The sequence below is a fragment of the Dermacentor andersoni genome, chromosome 4, assembly GCF_023375885.2.
Source record: "Dermacentor andersoni chromosome 4, qqDerAnde1_hic_scaffold, whole genome shotgun sequence".
NCBI lineage: Eukaryota > Metazoa > Arthropoda > Arachnida > Ixodida > Ixodidae > Dermacentor > Dermacentor andersoni.
Window position 1 is genome coordinate 42705138 of NC_092817.1, and position 20531 is coordinate 42725668.

The 20531-nt window shown below is 47.6% G+C and overlaps 1 protein-coding gene across 1 annotated transcript in view; it reads right to left on the reverse strand.

Moving 5' to 3' along the window:
• Positions 1 to 726: 726 nt before the first annotated feature.
• Positions 727 to 20531, reverse strand: part of LOC126537009 (uncharacterized) — a 108023-nt gene continuing 88218 nt past the window's right edge. The window contains exons 2-3 of the mRNA XM_050184106.3: positions 9160 to 9856; positions 727 to 8342 (exon numbers count right to left, since the gene is read on the reverse strand). Coding sequence (XP_050040063.1) covers positions 8067 to 8342; positions 9160 to 9810 — 927 coding nt within the window. The 5' untranslated portion in view covers positions 9811 to 9856 and the 3' untranslated portion in view covers positions 727 to 8066. The remainder of the gene's footprint in view (positions 8343 to 9159; positions 9857 to 20531) is intronic.

The window sequence follows — 20531 nt, forward strand, 5'->3', positions numbered from 1 at the left end:
AATTTTCCAGAGCAGCCTCCAGGTCCTCCATGGAGAATGGTTCGTCCGATATGATGTTAATGCAAGGGGAGGCTTTCCTCACGTTAGGAGTGGGACAAGACGGCCACCGTTCCATTCAGAGGGAGCAACACCGTCACTCCATGAAAGGTTGAGATGACGTAACAGAATCTACCGTGATTCGTGGTCAAGGTGGCGTAGCGTAGCGTACGTTACATTGTCGGATCCGGGTGAAGAGGAACGCCTGAAATTTTCCAGAGCAGCCTCCAGGTCCTCCATGGAGAATGGTTCGTCCATTGCCCAATCTTGCATGAAAGGAGCTTCGTACACTTACAGATTCTTTAGCAATACTCCGGCCCCTGAGATTGTCCCACAAGAGTATTCTCCAACATCCACTTCTCGAAGGCCTTGGTGAAGAGCTCGTGCCTTAAAGGGGTGACGTTGCCGAGGAGAAGAGCGAAGGCCACAGTTCGCCATACGAGAGACTAGTAAATGCGGACCAGTGAATTGTTTGAGAAACTATGGGTGGGGAAATACTGATTAGACCTTCGATAGCAACGTAAGTAGGAACGTGTTCTCTTCCACCGGTCAGTAAACCTGTGGACGCTCGAGATAAAACATTGTGGCACTAAAGCCAGATCTAGCATATTTAGAGAGTCCTACCGGTAAATTGACAAAAATCTTGAGTGCATCAAGCAGGTTTCTTGAATGAAAACAGGACTTCTAAAACATTTGGCAAACAAATTTTATTTCTTCACAATCGAGAAAGCGGTAACAATGAACATGGTAATTTTGCAGCAATATATAACATGGCACGTATACCTTTAACGCGGAAGCAGTTTTTGAATACAGGGTCATGTAAAGAAGCACATAAGAGAACACTTGTATGGCTTTATTTAACACACTGACGTAAGAGAAGCATGCGACAAAAGTTACACGGGGTGCAATGTCTTACTCCAAACCGGCTGGGCAGGATGCATTACACTCGCGCACTTTTCACGACATAGCCACCGTTTCTGAGAGCGTTCAGTCCACTTATATTATTTCTTTTTTTTTCCACTGAAGCGATAAGCAGATACTTATTTTTCGCAACAGCCGGTATACCTTATTAAAGTCTTCACAACTGAGAGCACACGAACGTTCGGCCTGTCCTTGGTGGACAGTACTGTCACGCAATTATTCTCATGTCGAAGCAGAACGAGAACTAATTTCATTGAACAGCTCGGCACTTACAACCTTCTTGGTCAACTACTTAAAAAAAAAAAAAGAAAATAAATATATGATTGTTCATTTTGCTGAAAAAGAGGATCGTCGATCGCTGATGATGTTACTTATTGGGAGTAACGCAAACGAGATCAAACGTGCAAGTAAACGAAAAAAAAAAGAAGGATGTGTTGCATGCTTTTTCCTTCACTTCTGCATTTTGCTTTGTCTCGCACGGTTTCTTCTCATGCGTATCCCGCTATTACCACCAATAGAGCAAGTGTTACCAAGTAAAAACCTTCCGTAAAAGCCCATTCCTTATTGATACGCCGGCTTAGGAGCAAAAAAGAAGCAGTAAATTACATGCCTTACAAGTGATTAGCGACACACTAAAGCTTCGCGTTATTGCTGCGAAGTGAATGAACGTAAAACTTGCCTAGAAAAAAAATGACGCTTAGGGAATGGGAAAGAAACAATATAGTGACTGGCCTGAGGTGGTCTTGTTGAATTATGGTCTGCTATTATGACTTTTTTACTCCGTGCCACCTAATGCTGTATGCGTGGTGTCAGCTAGTACACAGTGCGATAATTTTTCAGCCTACCCTATTTTTATGCGTCATGGTTTCGTGAAATTAGCTCTGCAGAATGCTGAGTGAGAATGCTGATATTTACACTAGAGTTCCCGGCATTCCATTCTATACTGCACACCGTCAAAAATCAGTCTAATCCTACGCGCTCGCGTAAATGGCTGCAATGTGTGAGAAGTGCCCGACAGTTCTTGTTTTCCAGATATTTTTGTGCAGAACACGAAGTAACAAAAATACATTCATCTCATTTTATTTATCTTTTGTTGCTGTGCTATGTAAATGAGGTTTACGAGTACCTTGAAACAGTAAGTGTTTGAAAGGCGATTGATGTAAAGGGATGAGGCAGATTAACACTTCAAACGACAAACCGCTTCAACCCGACAGACCGCTTCAAACGACAAACCACTTCGTATGCCTTGTGTTGTTTATAAGAAGTTTGAGATTACATGCTGGGGAACTTTATTGAGATCACGAGAAGCCCATACACAACGCCCTTCGCGCCACGTATTTACAGACATGCCTTCGCGTATTCGGCATTTGAACACATTTTCCGCTGGACAAGAGTAGATAATGTATAGTAGATAATTCCTCGCTGTCACGAGTCCGACAACTTGTAGCAGGAGTACCGGCTCAACCCTGAAGGGGCGAGGGGAAGTGGGGAGAGCTACTTGATATCGATTCGAGCGTCAGGTTCAATCTACACGCCACGAGTAAGCGTTTCCCGAAAATAAACTCGGTGCATTTTCTCTCATATTGCTCCTTTAGGTAAATTGCCTTTTTCCTGGACTCCTAAGTGCGTCGTGGCAATGTGGAGATGACAAACTCGTTTGCTAAATTACTCACGACATTTCTTTTTTACAATGTTTCTTGTCCATAACGTTTGTCATAGCCAGGAATTGCCTCTGATTGTGGAGGAGGAGGAAATGAAGGGAAAAGGCAGGGATGTTAACGAGAGATGCGTCTGGTTTGCTACCCTACACTGTGGGACAGAAAAGGTGGAATAGAAAGATGAGATAGAGATGGGGAGGAATGGCAAAACTAAAAGGGCCAATGTAGGCCAAACAATTTTAGAAGCGGTACGCTTACTCCTTTTTTTCTTCTTCTTCTTTCTTTTTCTGCTCACACTTTCTTTTTTTTTTTTGGCACCCGTGGTGCTACGGGGTCTGCGCGGAGCATTCATTCAGCTACACACACACGTGTCCTATGTACAAATCATACACACATAATACATCTCGGGCGGAGTGTTGTAATCCACGCAACCTGTAAACCTCGTAATTCGCGCGGTTTAGTACACGCTGCTTTGGCCCCTAGCGAGTCAAGGAGAGACAGTTACCAAGCGCTATACAGTCCTCACGGAGACGACGACAATAAAGCTTAAAAACGGATCGGGACTAAGTGTGCCCCGGAACACACTGCACGTTCTTGGCGGATGGCCAGTCATGCCTGCACAACAAGCTGCTTTTCGCTGCGGGAGCTAATTGAGGCGATGTGATTAATATCTCCGCCAAGTAATCTCTCTTGCAGCCTCAACCACACGCGTACTTTCTCGCTTACTCACTCAGCTATATGTGTTCATCTTAACCAAACGAGTGAAGGTTTTCTTTCTTTCTTTCAAGAAAGATGAAAGTTCACGACAAACAAACACAGCCCTACAAAGAGAAAGTGTACGCGCGGTGGTTTGGTGCCACATGCTGTTGTAAGACTGCGTGCAATTATCTCGGTTACATCATTTAGTCATACGCTTTATTTAAGTATGTTGAAATGCACACGTAGATTTGGTCATGCTTGGTGGGAACGTGAAGGTGATTTCTTAGTATGGGAAACTGCCTGCGCTGCACGCAGACAAGCACGCTTAATGGCGTCTCTCCATACGTAAATGGAACATGCACGCCGTGAAATCGTACTTGCCAACGCTGAGCTCAAATCAATACTCTCCATCGTGACAAGGTGTGGTAGCTTGGCTAAAGGCCTTGTGGTTCTTCGCCACTATAGGAAGGAACGCCGCGCGAACAAAGCAGGCAGTGTATTTACAAGGGAGACCAGTACGAAAGAGGCGGACCTGATTTGCACTGCAGATCATCCGAAGTGCTTGCGTTTTGGTTTGAAAAGAAAAAAGAAAAAAAAAAACAAGAAATCTATGTCGTGTCGCTTTCTCGAATTTCAGAAGTGCTTAGCAGGCACGGACGAATTGTTGTTAGGACAACATTCCGCTGACCAATGTCAGAAGAAAGAAAGTTGACATTGCGCGATCCCTGCAGATCCTGACATGCTTTCTACCGGCGTTCCGTCAGACTCTTGATTACGCGACCAAGTTATGCTACAATCCGCACATTTTCAGCACTGGTAACATGACCACACCCACGGCACGAAAGAATCTTTTCGTGCTTATCTTCAGTGCAGACGGCGCAACAAGCACGGCCTACGCAAGCACCGTACCAGCGCTCATGAACGTCATCTAAGAGTATAAATACTGCATTTATGTACACGTGTGGTTTATATTAGTTGTATACCTTACGTACACACATACACATAGTTCGCACCATTTCGACGAGTATACGCGTACAAAGCACTGCGCGCGATTCGCTTGAGAGAAGAAATGCGTGAATAACAGCTACAGTCGGCACAACCTCGCGAGAAGCGTTGAAAAGTACACCGGTAAGCAAAACGAAGCGGTAAGGAGTTGGCGAGGCATACGGAGGAGATGGTCCGGACTATATTTACTGACGGTGTTCCTTTGGTTCTACGTGCGTAGAGGCGCGCTTCGGCACACCGACACTACAGGGGTTTTGAAAGTGTGTACTCTGAAGATGCTCCCGTGGTGTCGTTCCAGTCGACGACACGGCAAGACGGCTTTGCATGTCGTAAAACGCCTCCAGGTGTGGCATCCAGATACGCGAAGCAGCTCGGCGAGAGAGAAAACGGTTATCGTGGGGTCATCGTCCTGCACACGAACGCGAAACCGCACTCACAGGGGAAGAACAACCGTTTCTTGTCTTTCTACAAAAAAAAAATAATAATAAAGAAATAACGAAGGCCCGTAGAGTTGCTCGCCTAACACCCCTGCACATGGGCAGCGGTCGCTCCGCTGGCGTCGTGACCGATATAGCGTGTGGCCAGTATACTATCGAGCCGGATTGAAACTCGATCAACTTAGTTAACTCGTACTCGATAAAACGTGCCACAAATACCGGGTGATCTTTTTTTCAGTAGAACATAGTTATCAAAACATCTGCCACAGAAAGTGCGATACTGTCAAATCAGCTGAACCGATTGAAAAGGCGGACATTAGTTAGTCAAAAAAGGTTAGAGTGATGTTAGCTAAATAACAGTGTTTCACTAAATAACTTTATGGATTCACTTCGGGGCACATGTACCGATTTCACAATCGAAGCCGATCAGTGAATAAATTACATCCATTTAGCATAAATCCCTCGATTAGCACCCGTATCGAGAAAAACGCCCTCACATGCTAAGGAAGAATGCGCGATGTTCGAATTAACACATATTTCACACAAAAAAGAAAGCTCTCACGAGTGCTCAGTAAAGTGACGCCGATTAAAGGGAGAAACGCGTCGTTCACACCATAAAAATTATATGCAAAAAAAAAAAAAAAACAAAAGACATAGACCGCTTCGGCGCCTTGATCTTAGCAGTCGCCAGGCCATGCGGTGGTGCTTCTTAGGCAATGCTGGCACTCTGAGAATCTAGAGAGCTCTAGTAAAGAAGTAGTATTGTTTTCCTGACTGCCAAGACGTGACCTCCGAGACCCGGTGCAACTTAGGAGGTCAGAGCTAGGTCGAAGAAGACTCAAACGCGCCACGAATGTTACTGCCCCGGCAAGGCATGAAATGGTTTGCGTTATGCCTTTCGCAGAGACTGTGCGAGCCTTTCCACTTACTTTAGGACAGAGAGTATGTCACATTATATGCACGAAGGAATACTTATAAAAAGTGGAAAGACACGAATGAAACATACTGGGTGCATTGCACGGAAACTCCAACTTAGCACATATACGTAGAAGAAAATTGGAGTAGGCCGGAAGGAAAGGCTTCCAACCTCCACACCTTACCCCCAAGCTAAGCTCCATGGTAATCGCCGTCAATCCGTGAACTTGATCGTTACAGGCCGAGCAAGCTTCGCGGCGTTCATTCTGTATTAAAGCAAGACTCGAGATATTGGAGAACTGTCGCTGAATTCGGTAGGATAGTCAGTTTGTGAATTCGTTCTTTCATTTACCGCGTGTGCACAATGGACACTGGACAAACTTTGAAAGTTCGCGGCGGACGGTTGTAGTATGCGCGGGGACGTTACAGCTCATATTGCGTGTATATAGTGCGCATGGGACAGGAATGTATCGTATGTACATTATAGCTCAGTGCTTCGCGTGAAACAGGAGGTCTTAAGCAAGTTGTGATAACTCGCGGCTACTCGGTTGATATACGCACAACACTACTTTATCGCCCAGGGACAAGCTTGAAATGCTCGGCGCACTCAAGACAAAACACTGTTTGAAAGGCCCACTGTGTCTATCGACATGTGCAATGGGTCAGGTGACGCGAAACAGTTACAGTCAGGTAAATTAAGACGCACCGTTATTAGTAAATGAAAGACATTGCCTTTTACGTTCGTTCAGAAAAACCAAGCGTTTGATTTACGACCTACGGCACGAGCCGGTTCAGACTGAACTTGGTATTTTTCTTAAGCTTACGAACGCTCTTCACTTGACCCCGCGGAGTCATGCACGCGTGACTGCAGCTGTCGTCAAGACACAGATTATCAGAAAGCATGTATAGCTTCATCAACTCCAAAGCAATATAAACTGGGGGTTTCAAACGCGTGACCAGTGGTCCCTATCAGGTTTAGCGGTCAAGCTTCAAGGAGGTCTTTCATTACTGCGGGATCAGACCCGGCGTTACCCTCTTGAAGATGCTCATCCTATTGCAGTCCATCTAGCCTAAGCCTCAGGTGGAAGTGTTGGCATCCGTCTCAAACACTCCGTCATGTGGTTTGCGTGGAGAAAGTTCCCCGGAACCATGGGAAATGCTTGGTGGCAGAAGTGACAGCGGGGACGCCTACGCAAGGTGACAAACGGTTACGTTTCTGGTGCTGCAATGTGGGGGCAAAGTTTGTACGGGCAACCATGCTGACATCGTAGTGTTCTGTACACCCCTTCGCCACCTGTCACACTCCACTTCCAAATGTGCTACATGTATTGACCCTCTGGAACGTTCGCGGACCCCACCCCGGCGTATGTCAGCGCGGGTGCACCTTCTTAAGGTCTGATACTTTCTCTCTGGTTCAATCACAGCCGTACTAACGGCCAATTCCCCCAACAAGCGATTCTCCTCATACGAACGTTGAGGAATCAAGCTAGATTGCCCTGTTGTGCTAGAGAGCCCCATTTGCGAGGGTGCGGCGACAGTTCACTTCACTTGTGCAGTGACTTTGCATTTTTCGGCACACGCTGCAGCAAACCGAACGTAACGAAACACCGAGATTAGACCTCTCTTTAAGCCGTGCGAGCTTGTCGCGTGGTACTGCCGAAACAGCATCTGACTATTGAAATCACGTGAAAACAGCTTGAGTACGTGCTCTGGATCAGAGACGGACTGCAGGAGAGCGAAAGAGTGGCAAGTACTAACCATTGCTGATTCACAGGCTGTGGATTGTGCTCCGTCGCAGCAAGCTATAGCGGTGACCAACTCTAACAAACGCGGCGCTGCGCATGACACTCCGTCAGCTGCAGCAAGCAGCCGTTTGTAAAACGGAAACTTGGCTTTGCTGCTCGCCGCCGCGTGGAGAAGATAGATAAATATACTGCGTGTGCGCTGAAGACGGAGACAACCGCAGTACACGTGGGCACCGGCGGCATGATACTGGGATTCTTCATTGCGCTCTAAACATGTGCCTTCAACGAGCTTAGCAGTCGACTTTTGGCGTATGTGCCTTCAGCTCCTTATGGTACAGTTCGATACCGGTACCATAAGCCCTGTAACAATCAATCTATCAGTCAACCCTAGCTTTCTTCGAAAAAAAGAAAGGATTCAACACAATTAAACGCTCGTAACAGGAATAACGTCTACATCCCGAACATTCTGTCTACCGCAAACGCGGCGAAAGAGCACGACAGGTTAACGAGCGAAGACCCTGAAATTCTTCACAGCGAGAGAGAGAAAACTCGAGTCCTCTGAGAAGGCTGGGAGTTGTAACAGGTGAGAATCTGAACGCTGTGTTTCACCGCAGCAAGCGTCTGTCCGCGCATCGTTCACAAGGCTCTTTTCAGGACGTCTGCTCGTTGGAGGCTGCGGCAACGAGTTGGGGCTGCGGCGACGGGGCGTGCGTGCAGACGTGTGCGGCTTCGCAGGCTCCGCCGGGCCTCCCGCTGGTACTGGCGACGCTGGCTTCATGATGGCCGCGCGGCATGCCATCAGGCGTCGCGGGTCGCTCGACTCCCGCGGCGGTCGAGGAACCCTGGGTGTGCACGCCGTGTTCGGGGCTGTTGCGCGAGTGCAACCCCGATGAAGGCGGGGGCAGCTCGGGCACAATGAACTGCACCTGCGGCGATAGACAAGAGCACAGACGTGAGGTTAGTCTATATGCGGAGGTGAAATGATCGGGCGAAGTATCTATGTGCCGTTGAGAATCATGCCCGGTGTATGCCTTGTCGTGATTCATGCGCTGCTGGCAAGAGGAGCTGTAGCAGAGCTAGCAAGTGTACACCTTTTTCTGGCATTGGCTAGATTTAGGACTTCTTGTGAGTTATACGTTATTTAGGTTTTCCTCGCGCTTGCCATGTGCTCTTTGATTTATGAATCTTAGGGCAAACATGCAAGTAAAGTGCATCGAGAGGGAGATTGCTACGTGTGGCATGAACAGTGGTCGTAAATATTTATTCCAGGCTCGGCTGAAAGACGGGGTATCGACTCATTTACAGCTGCAGCTGCGCGGCTCTTGGTCTGTCTACTTCTATCCACACGGGTGTCATCAAAGTACGGAGAAAGGAGACTGACAAATTGTGCCTAAAAACTTCCGAAATCTACATAGATAAATGCTTTGTGCTTCGTGACAAATCCGACAATCCCCCCTTAACACACACACACACACACACACACACACACACACACACACACACACACACACACACACACACACACACACACACACACACACACACACACACACACACACACACACACACACACACACACACACACACACACACACACACACACACACACACACACACACACACACACACACACACACACACACACACACGCACATGCACATGCACGCACACATGTAGACACACACGCACACATACTTTAAGAAAGCATTCCTGGCTGTTGTATACCGCCGCCGCGCTTCGCACCTGCGTGTGCGGGTGGTGCTTCTTCTTCTGCGAGGCGAGCCGAAAGCTGCGCCGCAGCGGCGCGCAGTTGGGGTACGCCCTCTGGGACACGTCGTCCCCGAAGAGCAGGTCGCCCGCGCGGCGCCGCAGGCTGCGGTTGCGCATGCTGCCCGCGGCGCCGACGCCGATTCCGCTGCCCAGCTCTCCCTCCTCGTCGTCGTCATCGTACGAGCGGCCCGTGACGCGGTCGTAGACGAGCGTCACCAGGATCACGACCAGGATCAGTCCGCCCACGATGGTGAGCATGATGCCGATGGAGGCGAGCGTCTCGGTGGCCACCAGCACGGCGCCGCACAGCAGCGCCAGGAAGGCGAACACCAGGTTGAGGATGAGTCCGCAGCAGCGGCGCGTGCACAGGTAGAGCGCCAGCAGGCCCGGGATCACGATGGGGCTCGAGATGAGCAGGTACTCCCACGAGGCGCGGCCGGGCGGCTGGGACACCGTGAGCGCGATGGCGAAGCACAGCCCGATGCCCAGCACCGAGAGGAACGCCAGCACGCCCAGGTAGCGGCACAGGCGGCGCCATTTCGGCCGCTGGCTCTGCAGCGGGTTCTCGCCGGCGCTCTCGCTGATGGCGATCAGGCCCGGCGCGTAGTTCTCGGCCGCCCACATCGTCACATGCCGCCGCCGGGCTGCTGCTCGTTGGCCGCCGGCCGCTCTGCGAACGCCACGTTGCGGGAGGTTAAATTTTCAAAGGAAAATTCCATAACGACAGCGTCTGGCACTGCACGAGAGAGTCGTTGGCACAGGAGTTGGGGATGTTTAGGTGTCTAAGCACTGCGCCTTCTACCAAATTTTGTTCTTAATTAACACATTATTCCTTTCAGAGTAACTTAAGCATGCGCCAAGCATTTCCGTCTCGTGCTAAGGCTCGAATGCGAAGATTACAGTTGCCTCACGGTCATAGCTATTTTTATAGAAAATCTGTATTATCTAAAAAAAAAGAAAAGAAAACACCTTGTACGATATCTCCTAATAAGTGCAGGTCTAAAGCACCTGCCGAAATTATGTAGAGCCAGTCCACATTCCCCCCCTTCCTGTCTGCAAGAAAAGATAAATAAATTGCGACTGCGTTGCTGCTATCAAAACAGGGGGAAAGAACTAGAAAGAAACTGCAAAAGGCAGCACTAGCCACAGGATAACAAATAGGAGAAACAACACAAGCACCGCTTGATTTTCTTTTTGGTTTGGAATGTGGCTCGACCAAGTGACCCAACTTTGCATTCCTAACAAACAAGTTTCAAAATTCGAAAGAAGATTCCAACCATATAGAAATGTGAAGTGGACGAGCAAGTTTCACATCAATACTGGAAACGAGCCAGTTCCAATGAATGGCCGGAGCAATGAAGTGCCGAAAGCGCAATATATATATATATATATATATATATATATATATATATATATAGAGAGAGAGAGAGAGAGAGAGAGAGATGCTTTGAGTGAAAGGAATCTATCGACATGAACTAATATAGTGCGACGCCTCAAGTGGGTGATGACCTCATGACATGAATTTGCCTTTTCACTAGTCTATGCAAGTAGCCTCGTCGATTATGTGAATTTCGATGAATGATTCTGTTTGCCTGACTTACTCTCTCTCAACACCTCAGCAGCCATTCTCAGGTCTGCTTTAAATTTACATGCCAGCTTCTTGAGCAACACTAAGTTCTTGGACCTTGGAGCAAGACTGTTAGTGCTTTGAACGTATGGAAAGCTCTGTTAGTATGCTAGCGGTATGCTGGTCTCGACCAGACATTTTAACGTGGCAGCGTTAAGGGCTTGGTGTCTCAGAAAGTCTGGCGTCGGCGGAGTTGTCCGTGAACGAAAACTGCCGTATATATTTAAGTACGTGCATATGCCACGCCTTGCTAGATGACACGTAGCATATGCGGGTTATATTGCCACACCATTCTATCACTAAAGTTGCTCATACCTTGTCTTACATTCTTGACAAAGTTATTCCTCGGAAGTTCGAGAATTACAGCCCGCAAACAAATGTGATGATACAAAACACTGACAGCACGTGCCTTTTATGGTAAATCTTCTCCGACTTGGATGTTAAAAGTGCGAAGCAATAACAGAAACCCGAAACTGACGTAATTTTCTTGACGTGGCTGGCTGGGTCCCACCTCCGGGTTCGGCCCACGTAACAGGTCGCGTTTCTACCAAAAAGCTCGCCTTCGTGCATAACGTTCACCGCCAGCGTTTCCCGGTAAACATTACAGTTACATAAGCTGCAGTTGCCGGGAAGTGTGAGAAGCAGTCAGGGATGTATTTGAATGCTATTGCGTTCCACTCTTAAAAGCGATGCTTAAGCGTCGCCAAATATTTTTTTAGATCAATTGCGAGGTTCTACGTTCCAAAACTACGACAGGTGGATGAAGCATGCCCTAACGGGGGCCTTGGGATTATTTTGACCACGTGGAATTCTTTAGCATGCGCCTAAATCAGAGTACCCGAGCGTCTTTTTAATTCCACCCCATCGAAATGCGGCAGAGATTGAAGACGCGACCTCGAGCATAGCAGCAGACATTTTTGCTGCCTGTTGCCACTTGTGTAGCTTGTTTTCGCGTGCGTTTGATATGTATGAGTTACTCATTTCATGGGTCACCAATCACACGTGTATTGTCAGACGAACATCTCCAAAAGCCTACAAAGAATGTCTGCGTCTTTCTCAAGCCGCACACAAAACCAGATACTATAGTTCTGCGATATGGCTGTAAAAAAAAGAAGAAAAAAAAAGAAAAATGTTAGTAAGCAAAATAACAACCTAATCAAGCGCAACAATAGAAATACCGTCACTGGCTCTAGAAAAAGGGCACAATAATGCTGGGTGTCCCAGCTAAAGTTATCCAAGCTGTTTGTTTAATTTGTTTAAATATTCTTTTTTTAATATTTAGCCAAGTAATTAGCAGACAAAAATTACCTTCGTGGCGGAAGATGACGGAACATCGTATAGATCTCATAGCCAGAGAGAGAGACAGAGAGAGAGAGAGAGAGAGAGAGAGAGAGAGAGAGAGAGAAGTCCTAAAGGAAAGGCAGGGAGGCTCGCAAGACTGAGCCCGGAGCCCGTAGGCTATTCTGCACTGGGGGAGGAGATTGAAAGAGGAGAGAGGAGTTCCCACTTTGCACAGTTACACAGACAAGCGTTAATCGCTGAGCTATAGTCACGCGCGGTCATACAGGCGGGTGCATTTGAAAAAAACGCAGCAGCGCATTTGTAGCCAGATTACCTTTATAGATATATAGAGATTCAAGCTTGTTTAACATTAGCTGGGACAACCTACACTTACATTTCTTTTTCCTCGATGGCATTTTTTTTCAGTAACCAGGACTATCTTTTGTCATGAATTTCAAGCTAAAGGCCAGCATTTTCTCAAAGTCAGTCCTCGAGTTAAGCGACGACACTTAAGCTCTTCTGGCTTTTTATTTGGCACCGATGCCCCCGTACATTTTCTAATCCTATTAACCCTGGCGCTACTTGAGAACATTCAGACTGTGTGACCGACTGTATGTAGCGCGTTGGTGCGCGCACCTTTTTCCTTCTCTATTTATATTTTTGATCTCTTCTCTACCTTCATCACCTTTCACTCCCTTTACTCTATCCTTCGGCCCTCGGCGACCAGCCAACACTTACACCGACTAAGCTCTCTGTCTTTCCCTCTCGTTTTCCTCCTCCTAATTAAACCTGTGCTTACCGATTTCGTGACTCTCGAACAGAGCTCTCTGATAAAAGCTGAGCCCAAGGCGTCCCAAGTTAAACGTCGGGCCGCTACACAATAGCACCGCGTCCGGCGAAAAAGAAAGAAAGAGAGAGAGAAGGAAAGAAGAAGAAGAAGAAGATGAGCCGCTCCTGCGAGAACATTCGCGCGCTGACTTATTCGCAAGTCTTTCGCGCCGTTTAAATCTTTCACAGAAGACGACAATGCTCCAGTTTTGGGAGCGTTCGGTTTCGCGTTACGGTATTCAGACGTTTACGCCAGTGAAACCTCGATATCCAAGAAAATGCTGTGGAAAAGATTTATGAACACGCTAAATTTATTTCAGCACCTTACTATAGCTGAACAGCAGTACGAAGACTTCCGCCATGCCGATTACTCCAGCGCACGCAAGAGTTAAAGAGCCAACGCAGGAACTTGAAGCCCTCGTTACTTGATATATGTCAGCGTTCTGCTCCTCGGTTTCCATGTAAGGACTTCCAGGTAAGGACGGTTGCGAACACGACCATCTGAATGAACGTGAATGAAAACGTGAATGAACGAACCGCCCAGTGGCCTTCTTATTCATTAGGCAAAGTTATTCTCACTATTTCCAAAACACGCGCTGCGCAGCTAGGTCTATCGGTCCCGTCGCGGCTTAGTAATTCGCCATTGTGCAGTCTGTAGAGGACAATGACGCATTTTCTGTGCACAACGTTAGAAAAGCAAATGGCTCCAGTCACTGACAAAGTCAACAGCTATCATGCAGTCGGTGAACCAAGAGAAAGACGAAATGTCTCTGAAGAAAGCGAGTTGCAAGTAGCGAGGGCGGGGAAAACGTGAAAACCATGACGGAAAGACCCTGGCACAAAGCTTTATCTGCCCACCAGTTTCGAAGATTCTAGTTTCTTTTTTAATTTTTTGCATGCCGCTTACCTGCTTCTTTCGCGATCAAGACTCCGGAAAGCGGGGCGGAGACCGAGAAGTGCCCGTGACCCGAAGTTCCTGCCCGGTCACCTCGCGAGTCTTACATTCTAGCGAGAAGCTTTCTTTTTCTCCGTCTCCCCCGCAAAACAATGGGCGCGTCGATGAAGCGCAAGCCTCCCCGCCAGATCGCGTGCCGGTTTCCTGTATTCTACGCCGAGAAACCGATAGCTGAGAATCGGAGGAGCCCCATTCCACCATTGGGATCCGGGCGCCGAAAGTGCGGCCGTATTGATTTCCGCGGTAGCCGGTGAATGAAAAACAGTGCCGCCTTCTTTGGCCGAAGTGGATATCAGCCTAACGAACGACGCGGTATCCAGACCAGGGAAGGGGAAGAAAAAGAAAAGAAAGAAAATTTTTGGGGGTCCCCAGTGGAGAGCGATTCCAGCGGCTCTGGACTCATTCCGTACGACAATAGGCTGTCCGCGATGACGGCGCCATTTTCTCAAGAAAACCTTTCTCTTTGAGACGCGCACAACGTCGGTTTTCTTTGTCCGCCACAGTAGTGCCTGGTGTGGCCTCAGAGACACATGCACGGACGCCGCAGCTCTTAGAGCCTGCTCAATAGGGTCTGCGTGGGGCACAAACCCCGCACATTTTCTCTCTCTCCGGAGACTTCAAGCCGTTACAACTCGCCGTCGCTTGGACCTGGAGTCTGCCATCAGAAGAGCCTATGCCCAATGTACGAAGTGCTCAGCTGCTGCGTCCGCAGCGGACGTCCGTCATCTATACTTTGGGCATGCCCTAGGAGAAACACCGTCCGCGAAAAAAAATCGGTTGCGGGTGTTAAGAACACGCCAACTTAACGACTTTATAAGCGATGGTTCGCGGATAATACATTTCACAAGCCGCTGCTGCAGTATCTGCGTGAAACGGGCCTCCGTGCTTATCTATAATTTCATTTTAAGATCATTTCTTAGTGCGAAGCATTATACAAGAATCTCTCAGCAAGGTCACGCAAGGTCAATTCCAATATTTCGACTCACTTTAAGAAATCAAGTTTCCTCTTATAAATCCGGCAAAATAGTGCTACAAGCTTAAACTATAGGCCTAATAATGTCTACAATTTCCATACTTCATGACGATATATGTATGCAGTAGGTAAATGATGAGATAAAAAAAAAAAGAAACTCAATTTCTTGGTTTTGTGAGAAATGTGAAGTGGTAAGCCAGCTTAAAAGTTTGCTGGCCTGATAGCGCGCAGTAGTTAGCGCGTCCGGCTGTCAGCTGCACATAAATGCAGTTGCACGGGCTCACTCGCCAGTAGTTGGAAAAAGTTTCGTTTTTCATTGCTGTATGGAGAGGTTTACGTCGAGGGTGACAAGGTGGCCTGACGTCTACTACGTGAGGACGACGACGATGATGGTGTAACGGAAAGGACGGACACAGCAAGCCCAGTTTCGAGCTTAGAAGCGCTGCCATGGTTAACGAAAAAAAATGAAAAAAATAAATTAATAGCTTGATTGGCTGCATATAGGGTTACTGAAGTGAAGCGCGCAGGTCCTCCTCACGACGTAAAAATTGAACAAGCGGATTGCCGAACTTATTAGCTGTGAGACAATACAAGTTTTCGTGAGCTCGTATGTTGGCAGCTCTTGGGATTTTCCCTCGCGCAGCCCTCGTTGCAGCGAGAAGGGAGCTGAAAGCAGATGGTGGAACTGGCTACACGGACTATACGGCAACGGCAGGACTGCCGCAGTGATGACTTGCGAACGTCACGAAGACAACGAAGACCACGACGATGATGACTCGATAGGAACGATGACGGCACGTCGCGGTCCCTGAATGTGATCCCAGGTGACGAAGAATTCATTTTTCATACCCTCGGGGCTTTTCGAACTATTAAAGAGGGGCATAAGTTACAGGGCATATCGCTAAAAATTAAAAAAAGAAGAAACAAGCAAAATTAAGAGTACAATGCTGCGGCAGGAAAGCGCTGAGTAGAAGAAAAGAAAAAAAAAAGAGCGAAATATGACGCACACCAGCGCGTGAAACTCCGGTCTTGTAAGTAGCGTAGGTTAACTAATCGCGGGTTTACATCGAGCTGTATGCTTCCGCCGTGGAAACAACCGGCTGACAAGCACGATGATGACACCCGCCCCGAATGACCGCCGAAGTACTCTTAAGAGCTATCGACGTAACAAATGGCTGGCAAAGGGGAGCCGGCGCAGGGAGCTGTGGACGCGACAGGAATAACGGCATCGAAGAATGAGAATATTGATCCAGAGCCGGCGGAAGAGGCGCAAGGCGACGCGAGAAGAAGGTAAACTGCAGAGCGGAAGCGGCGGGGCCGATACGACTAGCCGCTGGAGGCGATGCGATCGAACGCGGGCCCCGGGAAAGAGCGCGCGTTCGTGTTTTTGTAACACCTAAGCTGATCCAGCGCCCGAGAACTGCGCGATAAGGAGGGCAGAGATTGGAATTACTAGGCCCCAGAGACGGCGAAAGCAAACGAGGCCGACTGTCATTATATGCTCGTTATTACATAGATGGAGTATACGAGGAGGAGAAAAAAGAAACGTAAGGGGGAAGGCAAGGATGCTAACCGGAAAGGCATCTGGTTTGTCACCTTTCCCTGGGGGAGCAATACAGGGGAATGGAAAGAAGAGAGAGTTAGAGAGAGGATACAGGGAAAGGCAGGGAAGTAGGGCGAAAGAGATGAAGTAAAGACCCGGCGATTATATGTAAGCGCGCGGACGGCGCCAAGCAGCTCAAGACGTTCGCGAAGGCCAGTCGCCCTCTAGAACCTTAAAATTGTAAAAAGTATAAAAGCATAAAAGGCGGCCTTGCAGTGCTTTCTTCCAACGGAAATCGGCTAACGACAATTCTCGTCTCGTCTTTGGCCGCAGGCTGCTCGCAAAATTAAGAATGTAAGGTTTTACACGCGGATACTACTCAAATGATGCTATTTGTTTCGCATTCGAAAATAAATAATTAATTAATTCTACAAATAAAAAATAAGGAGGAAGGAAACGAGGCTTCTAAGCGAACATGTGGACAGAGTGTTGTCCTTGTATGCACATTGCAAAAGGCCCTGCAGCTAGTTCATTTAAGCCTCCTTTCCCGTGTTAGGCACTTTTCTCGGGAATCGTAACTATAGGAAGCTTGTGACGAATGCGTTGAACGCGACAGAAACGGAACAGATCACAGGAGCTTGCTTTGACCAGAAAATTGGCCATCGTCGAAGGCAAAGTGGAGTAGGAAGCTGAATGCTCACTCTTCAAAATCAGCGCTGCGCAAACGACACATAGGCGCTAAGAAAGAAGTGACAAAGAAGATGCACCCTGTTTTCGTGCTTCGTTGAAGACGAGCGCGTCAAGGTTTGCTGCAGTTTCAGTGTCAATGAGACTTTCGGCAGAAAAGTCAAAGCCTCTTTCTTAAATAAAGATGGTTGAACGCGAAGCTTTCCCCCAATGCAAACTGAATCGAAGTCCAAAGCCAACGACCACGCAACGAACCCAAGAAATTCTGAGCCACCCGATGCTATGCATATGTGATTTGACTGCCTTTTTAGGGTTGTATTTTCCAGATCCGAAGTCGAGCCCGTGTTCACGCGCACTTGCTGTCTCGGATAAGCAGGGAAGCTCAGTTAATAGCGACAGGGGTGGTGTCATGCCTAGCAGACGCAACTTGCGCTTCCAGTGAACTTTGTACGCATGCGCTACTCTTGCTGAGCTCGCCGCTTCGTGACGAGCTCAGCAAGAGTAGCGTTATCAGAGTAGCAGTTATCAGGTACTGACCGGCCGGCCAGTCGACGCCGCGGTACTGCGAATGTAAAATGTAGTGTTCATGAAAAAGGGGGTACCAGCGAAACACAAGGGACGCGGACACAAGGAAAAGGTGTTAGACACGGACCAGCGTCCGTCCGTGTCTAACACCTTTTCCTTGTGTGCGCGTCCTTTGTGTTTCGCTGGTACCCCCTTTTTCAAGTTCATCATGCACCAACTGGCCCAAGATCTCGCGCTAATGTAGTGTTCTACGCAGATGTGTAAGTTGGCTTTTCTGCGGTGCGTTTTCGGCGCCCATGGACGAATAAGTAAGGCATAGAAAGCTTCGCTTTGAAAAGAAAAGAGAGCGAGTGACAACTGAGGAAACGGACTTTACGGTTGTACAGAAATGAATTCCATCTGTCTATAAAGGTGATCCAAAGGATTTTCGATGTAGCCATGTTTCACCAAAAGAACTGCAAAAAAATAAAATAAAATAAAGCTGGTGAGTTGCGCAGTCGAGGGACTTCAAACCAAGAAAGTATTTTACGAAGCCTGCTTTTCATTGCGCCACGGAGGAGCAGTGGCCGAGTGTCGCGGTTTCCCCGACCTGTCGTGAGTCAGGCTGTGCTGTTGTCTGGAGTGTGCTAACTCTGGCAAGACGTCTCAAATATCGTGACGGTAGCACGCCACTACATGTATTTGCCAGGTAACAGCACTTTTCTGGAAACCTTAGAGTGTCGGTGGAACGCAAAGTCAGCCCATTACCACCTAGTGGATGCACCAAATGCTCCAAAGTTGAAGTCTGGAGTCGGTTAGACGTCATCGAATAGACGTCCACGGTTAAACGCCAGCTGGACGTCCGTTACACGTTGTTTGTTAGACGTCGTCGGCTTGATGTCGGCTAGATGAGAGACCCTTAACAGAGGTAGAGATCTTGGAACTGTAGGCTCTTTCTCAGAGCCCTGTGGCGTTTTTTGATTCAAGGGGGATTGCCACGAGATATGAGACCACTTCCGAGAGTCTAAACGTGCTTCGTCATCCTAAAAAATAAGAAAGTCGGGTTTTACTTGGGCGCCTTTCGCAGATATCTCAGTACAAAAAGAAAAGAAAAGAAAGGAAAAGAAAAGAAAGAAAAAGCAACACCTGTTTCCAGATTTAGTTGCAAGCCCACTCTGAAGCCTTTTCATGATCAAGCAGCCGATCGAAAATATGGCAGTAAGTATTGAGCTACGCATAGTAGTTGCTACATGACGTGACGGATCCTCTTGTCTTTGTTAGCAAGCATTCAAAGCTGTTATTTCTGGGCATATTATTCGTTATTTGCTCTTAGGCTTAGGGACTCTGCCGTCAAAGAAATATAGCCTTCAGATCAAACGATCCGTAAAGACATCCACCGAACTTTATGGCAACCACACACACAACTGTCGCGCCTGAGACCATCGCATGAATATTACCCGAGCCTTGCTAAGCGACAGATGTACCGAAACGCCTAGGCTGTACTCTACTCTCGACAAATCACCCTTGTAATTCTGGCTTGTACGTGGCAACCGCATGAGTCCATTCTCGCAGAATTTGTTTGCAGACACGCCTCATGGTTTTTTTTCTTTATTCTAATTGTATTCTTTGGTATCGTTTCCCATTGTCTTGGTGTGATCTAGACTTCGTTCTCATATGTGACGGTTCAAAAGCGACGTTAGCTTGTTCTGTGCCCCACTTGACGTTGTAAGTAGCCTTTTACCTGTCGTCAAACCACAATTTATCACCCTGTAATGGCCCGACAAGGGCTTGAAGTATGTATGTATGAATGAATGAATGAATGAAATAATTAATGGTGCCTCCTCCCCCTACCTTTTCTCTGTTTCTTGCAATTTCTAACTTTCTGTTCCTTTTACTCTGCTCCGCTGAGCAAAGATGCTTTTTTCATTACCTTAACCATAATTGCATACCCGGATCGCACAATTTTGTTTTATACGTGGGCTACGGCGGTCTGATATTTATTGGCGCGGACTCGAGGGAATTTCAAAACGTGTGCATGCGGTAGGTTTGAGTTAGGCCAGATTGGAGCACCCGATCGATTTTTCCCGCCTTGCGCTGGGAGGTATAAAAGAAGGAACAGAAGGGTCGGAGGGTGGAAGACGGCACATGTATCGTCGCAGCAATGGCCCATAAAAAACGAAAATAAAAATGTAATTCGGAGGCATCGCGGCTGCAAACCAATTTTAACGCGGGCCTTGGGAGGCACCGCAGATGGAATATTTTCCACGGTGGCTTCGAAGGAACCCAGACATGAACTCAGAATGATCAGCCATGAAAAGCAAGTACGAAGAAAGCAGCCCTAACGTGCGCGCCGGCTAAAAGTAGAAGTACGAATTATTCTTACAATCTTAGTTTACGTGCTAAACGACGTTACCCTCCTGGAATTTAAGGTGCGTCTCTCTTGCTATTTTGCCTCAGTAACTGACACAACGTTCAACAGCGACTTCAGCGGTCTTTCCAGTGAAACCTTATTCGCGCTTGCGAAGCTGTGCCGCTTGTTACTCTAACTATTTTATAGTTCCGTGTCAGTTATGAACGACGTCAGCACTGTGCCAAAGTAACGATGAAATTGCTGGGGTGAATTGCCACACTCCCCTCACGGCACGCGTTTATTTACGAAGTCTCCTTCAAAAATTACTAGATGAAAGGTGGGACGCTGTTTTTATTCACCTGCCATGGCAATGATGGTTACTAAATGTGTTTGTCCAATCTCGTGTGCTTGCGGGTTCGACCGTTCTTGTGATACAGCTTATAACGCTCTGTCACTCTAAACTCCAATGCACTCATATATTTCTAGGCACAGCAATTCAAGTGGTCCCCGCGCACGTGCGCAATCACTATAGATTATTACATTCATAATGGCACACTTTGTTAGAAAAGTCACTTGCAACGTCGCAATGTCGTTTGA